The sequence below is a fragment of the Camponotus floridanus genome, unplaced genomic scaffold, assembly GCF_003227725.1.
Source record: "Camponotus floridanus strain SB8 unplaced genomic scaffold, Cflo_v7.5 scaffold134, whole genome shotgun sequence".
Taxonomy (NCBI): Eukaryota; Metazoa; Arthropoda; class Insecta; order Hymenoptera; family Formicidae; genus Camponotus; species Camponotus floridanus.
The window spans coordinates 824,357-832,603 of record NW_020229253.1 but is presented as its reverse complement, the minus strand read 5'-3'; the positions used below and the strand labels follow the sequence as shown (position 1 = coordinate 832,603).

The following is an 8,247-nucleotide window of genomic DNA, read 5'->3' as shown; positions in this document are numbered from 1 at the left end:
TATTTTTAATAGTTTTGTTTTGCGAAAATTAATGAGTGCAATGTTTCACGTACAAACTATAAATTGCAATGTATTTTATGTTATTATTTTGTAGTCTCATTACATTAATAATTTAATGTTATTACTTTCCTTTATTAAGTTTATCTTTCATGTAGCATTTTTTAAAATTATTACTATTTTAGTATTATTTTAGTAATTACTTTGACGTTCTGAATGTTCAAATTAACATATATATCTATATAAATATAATTTTTATTTAAAAGTTTATAACTTTAGTTATAACTTTTGTGATATAATTATAATAAAAATAAAGCTTCTGTGATTTAATATAAATCTAATTATAAATATGAACATAATAAAACATTATTTTTCTGAGAAATTTAAAAACATTATTTTTATGTCCTATAAAAGTCCTTGTAATGTCCTATACAATATCCTTGGGATGTCCTACATAATATCCTTGGGATGATTCAGGGACTAAAAATGAGCGATCATTTGCCCTTCCTCAAGACATCCGGAAGATATCCTGGGATTGAAATAGGATGTCCACAGGATATCCATTTTGTCCATACTGGATGTCCTTTGGATTTCCAGAGGACATCCATGTGCTGTCTGGGAGTGTAATTGTAATATTTAATAACATAAATAACATTATATTTAATAACATAAATAACTTAAATAACATTAATAACATAAAATGACACAATTGAAATATAATAACACAGATAAAATATAATGAATTTAAACAAAAAACTATTTTTTAATGTTCACAATATATGCTCAATGTAACCGCCATTCTCTTCTAAACATAAAGCAATCCTCCGCATAAAATTTTTCCTTACTCTCCGAATTATCAGAGGAGTGATTTCCGCACACGCCTTTCGAATTTTATTTTTAAGATCTTCTTTATACAGGGTGTCCGTCGATTTTCGACCTAAATGAAATAAATAAGTAGATTGGCTCGAATTAAGAAGGAATGACCTGTATTGTTTTGGGATTGTCGCAATAATTAACGAAATATTAAATAAATAAGATCGGCCAATCTGCGTGAGTAAAAGCGCGCGGCGACGAGAGTCGTCCCACCGTAATCCGATACTACGAGCGCGGCGAAGCAGTGGGCGGGTCGCTCTCCGAGACATGATGGTGGTTTGCGATATATCGCAATACCGCGCCGAAAAATGACCCGTCCCCCCTTTTCGTGGCGAGAAAATGATGCGCTATCATTTCCACACCACCTTGCAGTAGATAGCATGGTGCGCTTTTTTTATAGTGGTTTCCCCCATAGGCCTATTCCACTCTCAATTTAAAAATTATTCAAAATGCCATTTACTATACGCTGAATATATCGTAAATGTAAAAAATTAATGGACAGTACCTTTACAAAAATTGATTCGTGGTTGAAAATCCCTCGATAAAATGTATTGCACACGTTGATAATGTGATACGATGATAAAATTCTTCAAGAATCCTTTCTTCATCTCGTACACGAAGACGCACTGCTGGACCGGTTATCCCGATATTATGCACGACGCTCAGTTTCACATAATTATTGCACAACACGTAAAATTGTACGGCCACTTGGTTTTCGTGCACGCCCGAGAAATGATTCCATGTAAATTGCGGCCGCACGATAAGTATTTTCTCCCGCTAGTCCGTATGCCATAATTATATCCGTATATTCCTGCAGAGTACACTTCATTTTCTCTGTTAATTTACTACGCAAACACAAGATTTTTATTAAAACGTCTTAGCTCTCGCACGCTGTTACCAGACTGCGTACGCCAGCAGCACGCAACTACAGCTGACAGCTGAGCGGACTGTGAGTGTAATCATAGTGCGCAGGCGTCGAACTCACACGTACGCTTACACTCACATGTCCGCTCAGCTGTCAGCTGTAGTTGCGTGCTGCTGGCGTACGCAGTCTGGTAACAGCGTGCGAGAGCTAAGACGTTTTAATAAAAATCTTGTGTTTGCGTAGTAAATTAACAGAGAAAATGAAGTGTACTCTGCAGGAATATACGGATATAATTATGGCATACGGACTAGCGGGAGAAAATACTTATCGTGCGGCCGCAATTTACATGGAATCATTTCTCGGGCGTGCACGAAAACCAAGTGGCCGTACAATTTTACGTGTTGTGCAATAATTATGTGAAACTGAGCGTCGTGCATAATATCGGAATAACCGGTCCAGCAGTGCGTCTTCGTGTACGAGATGAAGAAAGGATTCTTGAAGAATTTTATCATCGTATCACATTATCAACGTGTGCAATACATTTTATCGAGGGATTTTCAACCACCAATTAATTTTTGTAAAGGTACTGTCCATTAATTTTTTACATTTATGATATATTTCAGCGTACAGTAAATGGCATTTTGAATAATTTTTCAATTGAGAGTGGAATAGGCCTATGGGGGAAACCACTATAAAAAAAGCGCACCATGCTATCTACCGCAAGGTGGTGTGGAAATGATAGCGCATCATTTTCTCGTCACGAAAAGGGGGGACGGGTCATTTTTCGGCGCAGTATTGCGATATATCGCAAACCACCATCATGTCTCGGAGAGCGACCTGCCCACCGCTTCGCCGCGCTCGTAGTATCGGATTACGGTGGGACGACTCTCGTCGCCGCGCGCTTTTACTCATGCAGATTGGCCGATCTTTTTTATTTAATATTTCGTTAATTATTGCGACAATCCCAAAACAATACAGATCATTCCTTCTTAATTCGAGCCAATCTACTTATTTATTTCATTTAGGTCGAAAATCGACGGACACCCTGTATAATGTTATTTATGTTATTAAATATTACAATTACACTATATGAATGTTAAAAGCTGATTTTACTTTCCTCATTCCCTACGGATTTGCATTCAATGTATTAATCAAGGAATTTTTTCACTTTTCATGAAAAAAAATTACATGATCGATCCTCTGATTTTATTATTTTTCAATTATGCGAGGTCGGTAAAAGAAGACCGATCGTCAGATAGGCAACCCGACTTACCGATCTGTATGTTGCGGAAGCACCCTGTACATTATGTACTGGTACGTCTAGGGAATCAAGGTTAGCAGTCTAGTATACAGGGTGTCCCGAATTTAAATGTCATAACTTCGGGAGCGTGTAGGGAATCGATAAACTAAAAGAAAAAGTGGTATAGAGATATGCTCGTTTTTGCTTCGTTTTGGAGAAAATCGCCAAAAACATAAAACGTAGTTTTTATTTCTGTACTTATTTATTACTTTTTAATTTATAAAAAAAAAAAGAAAATAAAATAAATATGAATTAAAAAGTAATAAATAAATACAGAAATAAAAACTACGTTTTATGTTTTTTGCGATTTTCTCCAAAACGAAGCAAAAACGAACATTTCTCTATACCACTTTTTCTTTTAGTTTATCGATCCCCTACACGCTCCCGAAGTTATGACATTTAAATTCGGGACACCCTGTATATATAAAGTCTGTGGCTAAGCCTAGCGTGGCGCCATGCATAGACTTACTAGAATAGATTGCTCATGAAGGTAGTGGGAGGTAGTATCCGTCATTGAGAAAAGGATAACTGTCGTTATTATGAGTTTCTATCTCTTCCTAATGCAGAGTAGTGGGGAAGCATAACGACCAATAACGGTGTCAGAGCGTGAATGTCATAGTATGCGTATTGTCGATGTGAGCTAAGTCACGCCCACTAGAAAGAGATAGAAACTCATATTAACGACAGTTATCCTTTTCTCAGTGACGGATACCCCCACCACAATAATGAGGCCTCATGAGCAGTTTATTCTAGTAAGTCTATGGCGCCATGTGATGCCTAGTGTGGCGCTATTGTCACATGTCGCGTTGTGATTGGCCGTCCCGTGGTTTGTCCACGAGAAATCTCCAAATCGTCGTTGGAAGGGTGAATGGACGTTACATCACTCCCCCTTGAGTAGACTCTCGGGTAGACTCTCAATTTGGTAGTTTCCGTGGCTTGCATGGATGATGACTCGCCTTCTTCCTCAAATCTTGCTTCCATGAATACCGGTTTAAAGCGATCCACCGAGATGTTAACTGCCTCTCCTTTAATAAGAACTTTAAATACATGATCTGTGATTCTTTCGCTTACCGGGTACGGTCCTTCGTATGGTGGTTCTAGTGGGCCTTTTACTTTGTCCACTCGCACAAAGACGTGGGTACATGTATATAAAGTCTTATGCGTGAATGTCTTCTTTTTACTGTGATGAGCTGTTGGCGTAGACCTGACGACATTCTGCATGTGCTCTCGGAAATGTTGTATAAAAGTCTCTGGTTCTGGTGCAACATCTTCGTTGAAGAAGTATTCGGCTGATAAACGTAGGGTAGTTCCATATACCAATTCTGCTGCTGTGGCCTTTATGTCTTCTTTGATGCTGGTGCGTAACCCTAACAGAACAACTGGTAATGCTTGTAACCAATTTTTAGATTCATGGCAACGGATTGCAGTTTTCAAAGAACGATGCCAACGTTCAATTATCCCATTTGATACTGGATGATACGCTGTAGTCCTTGTACGTTTGCATCCCAGAAGATTAGAAGATCAGAGATCTAAACAGTTGCGATTCGAATTGTGTTCTTTGATCGGTAATGATTGTCGTGGGTGCGCCGAAATGTGCTATCCAGGTATGAAAAAGTGCATCCACAACGATGTCCGCTGAAATATCTTGAACTGGAACTGCTTCAGGCCACCTTGTGAAACGATCGATCATTGTTACGCAGTAACGGTATCCTTTAATGTTGGGTAGCGGTCCAATGATGTCCATGTGCACGTGATCAAATCTTGTATCAGGCACTGTGGGAAGTGCTCTGGTTCGAGTCGCTTGTGTCTGTGGATCTTGTTTTTCTGGCACTGTAAACAAGTTTTTACCCATTCGGTAATGTTCTTATTCATTGCTGGCCATACAAATCGTTGTCCAATAATTTTTCGAGTGACGCGTCCACTGGGGTGTGCTAGACGGTGTGTGACATCGAATACTCTTTTTCGTAAGCTTTTAGGTACATAGGGCCGTATCTCTTCCTTAGAAATGTCGCAATAAACGACGGTATCAGAATTGTCTACACGAATTTTCTTTAGCTGCAGTGATTGAGCTTCATTTTGAAGTAAGTCTTTGAGTTCCTCGTCGGTGTGCCTGCGCAAGTTCTTCGATTGTAACGACGACTGGCATGTCGATTAATTCGACGCGTGACAGTGCATCGGCTAATGTGTTGTTCTCACCTTTGATGTAGATGATTTCGTGCAAAATTGACCGATGAAATCGAGCTGCCTTAACTGTCTTGGCGATGCTTTCGAAGACTCTGTAAGAAAGATTAACGGCTTATGGTCGGTTTTTATTATGAGTTTGCGACCTTCTACTATTGATTTGAAGAATTTGAGACTGCTGTAAATGGCTTGGAGCTCTCGATCATATGTGCTATAATTTCTCTGTGCTGGATTGAATTTCTTTGAAAAGAATCCGAGGAGTTCCCAATTTCCTTGGTTGTATTGTTTCAAAACGGCACCCATTGCTGCATCTGAGGTGTCTGACTTTATTGCCAGGACTGCATGTTTTCTCGGATGTGCTAATAGAGTTGCGTCTATTATTTGCTCTTTGCATTCTTGGAAAGCTTTATCTGCACGTTCATTCCATGCTATAAGGCGTTTATCTTTCTTCTTGGTTCGTCAGATATTCGTGGAGCGGAGACTGCGTGAGTGCAGCGTTAGGAACAAATCTTCTATAAAAGTTTATGATTCCTAAGAAACGTCTGAGTCCGCTGATGTCCGTTGGTTTCTCCATCTTCTTAATCGCTTCCACTCTCTTATCCAGAGGTTTAGTGACTATTGATGGTATAACCTAAGTAATTAACCTCTTCTTTGCCAAAAACACATTTTGCTGCATTGATAACCCGTGTTCTTGTAATCGTTGAAAAATATGAAATATGTGTACGCGGTGTGTTTCCACGTTCGGTGACGCTATTAAAATGTCGTCGATGTAGCAATGACAATAGTCGATGCCACGAAGGACACAATCCATAAGCCTTTGAAATGACTGTGCGGCGTTTCGTAAACCGAAAGACATCCCGTTGTACTCGTAAAGACCAAATGGTGTTATTACTGCCGTTTTTGGACGATCCTCCTTTGTGACAAGTATCTGGTGGTACGCCCTTGCTAGGTCTAGTGTCGAGAAAATGGTACATCCTTCCAGATTGTGTGCGAAATCGTACAAGAGCGGAATTGGGTATCTGTCCGGCACTGTGATATTATTTAATCGCTTGTAGTCGCCGCATATTTTCCAATCGCCATCCTTTTTTGGTACTAAATGCAATGGATTAGCCCAGGACTAGAGCTGGGTCTACAAATGTCCGCGTCCAACATATATTGTATTTGTGCGCGTACTGCTTGTAATCTTTCGCCAGACAGTCTGCGCGCCGGTTCTGCGACCGCTGGACCTGTAGTAATAATGTGATGCGTTACTCCGCATTTTGGTTTCTGGAGGCTTACCGGTTTAGTGATGTCGCTGAATTTCCGCAGGAGATCGGCAAAAGGATCAGCATGGTCAAAGGTGGTAATTCCTCCAATCTCCGAAATTGACAGTTTATCGTTTATCTTGCAACTTGTAGTTCCATCTCACGTAACAGTTTATGTTTTAAGTCGACTAACAATCCAAAATGTCAGGAAGTCCGCTCCAATTATTGCTTGCTTCCGCCACTATGAATCTTAAGTCTACTAGTAATCTTAAGTCTACATTAACTAACTTTGACCCGTAGGTGGTTATCAGAGTATTATTGGCGGCGTATAATTTATATTTGCTCGGCGTATATTTTTCTCTGACTGCATTCTGGTATAACTGACACATCTGCTCCGGTGTCGATGAGGTAGCGAATCCCGTTTTTCCTATCTGCTACGGTTAGACGGAATGTCTTTGCATCGCCCGCCTCCGTCACCTGGCTAGACGACGCGGTTAGTTTTCCGCGATCGCTGTCTTTGCTTCTTTCCATTCACATGGTAATAGGCATTTGAACGCTTTCTGCCCGAACTTGCGGTGATAGTAACATATATTGGATTCATGACGTTCTTGAGATTTTGATCTTGATTTATTCCTGCGCACGTACTTGTCACGTCCTTTACTTTTGGACCTGCCTCGCTGTTGTGCACTGCGTAACTCTTTAAGTTGCTCTGCTATTGCGTCGACCGCAGCCTTGAGTTCGTAAGATGCGGTAGCTTCTCCCGCATGTGGTAATTTTGCAACGGCATTGACTTGTGCTACGCTAGCTCTTGACATATCCGTGATTTTGTCAGCTTGCATTGCTAATTTCGACAAATCTGTAACCTCACTTATGGCTAAGATACTATGTACATTGTCAAGCAGCTGCTCTAAGAATAATGTTCTAAGTACTGCGTTGGTGCATTGACCCCCTGAAAGATTCCGCAGTCTCTGCAAGAAATTTGAGGATCTCTCATCCGCGAGCTCGTTTCCACGTAGCAATCTCTGCAGTTTGGACTCGTTGGTTTCATCAAACGATCCTATTATCCTGCTTAAGAGTTTCGTACTTGTTTGCGATCGGCGGCGTGGCCAGAATATCTGAGACAAAAGGCAGTACTGTTTGATCCAAATGAACTATGACGTACCTGAACTTCATCTCGTCGCTTGTCACTCTGGATATAGCGAATGCTGCTTCGATCTGCGTGAATCATAACACTGGATTTTCTTTCCGAAACGGCGGCAGTTTTACTAGGCGTACTGCGTTTATAGCCTCGGGTTCGCGGTGCTCGCTGGAGAGACAAAACGTCGTTGTCATCGCGTGACACACAGCCGGCGTTTAACTCGCTCGTTGTTCCGCCTCGCGGTGGTGAGTGCGTTGTCGGCATTATAAAATCGGTCTTTCGATTTCGTGCAACCAATATGTCCGCCAAGTATATTAACAAACTTTTTGCGTGCCTCGCACAGCGTTCCTCGTACCTTCGTGATCACGTCGGGGTCACCAAAAATATATATGTAGGGATATGGGTATCCAACACATATATATTTATGTATGCCGTTAATTAATACAAAATCAGCCTTTATTCTTGAGATCACAATTTTACCTTTGGTACAAAAACTAGAGTTTCTTACGTATGTAAATCTTTTTAGGAAGAGAGAAAAGAACCTAGGGAAAATAAAAATATAAGAGGTGCTAAGCCTAGCGTGGCGCCATGTGATGCCTAGTGTGGCGCTATTGTCGCATGTCGGTTGGTCGTCCCGTGGTTTGTCCAC

The 8,247-nt window shown here is 40.5% G+C and overlaps 1 protein-coding gene across 1 annotated transcript; it reads right to left on the bottom strand.

Annotated features, from left to right (window-relative positions):
- Positions 1 to 3,812: 3,812 nt before the first annotated feature.
- Positions 3,813 to 5,519, bottom strand: LOC112637135. The gene is made up of 4 exons (XM_025406137.1): positions 5,232 to 5,519; positions 4,973 to 5,174; positions 4,571 to 4,865; positions 3,813 to 4,524 (listed from the first exon to the last, which is right to left on the bottom strand). Exons 1-4 carry the CDS (start codon positions 5,517 to 5,519, stop codon positions 3,813 to 3,815), a joined length of 1,497 nt encoding a protein of 498 aa, XP_025261922.1.
- Between the last annotated feature and the right edge of the window lie 2,728 nt (positions 5,520 to 8,247).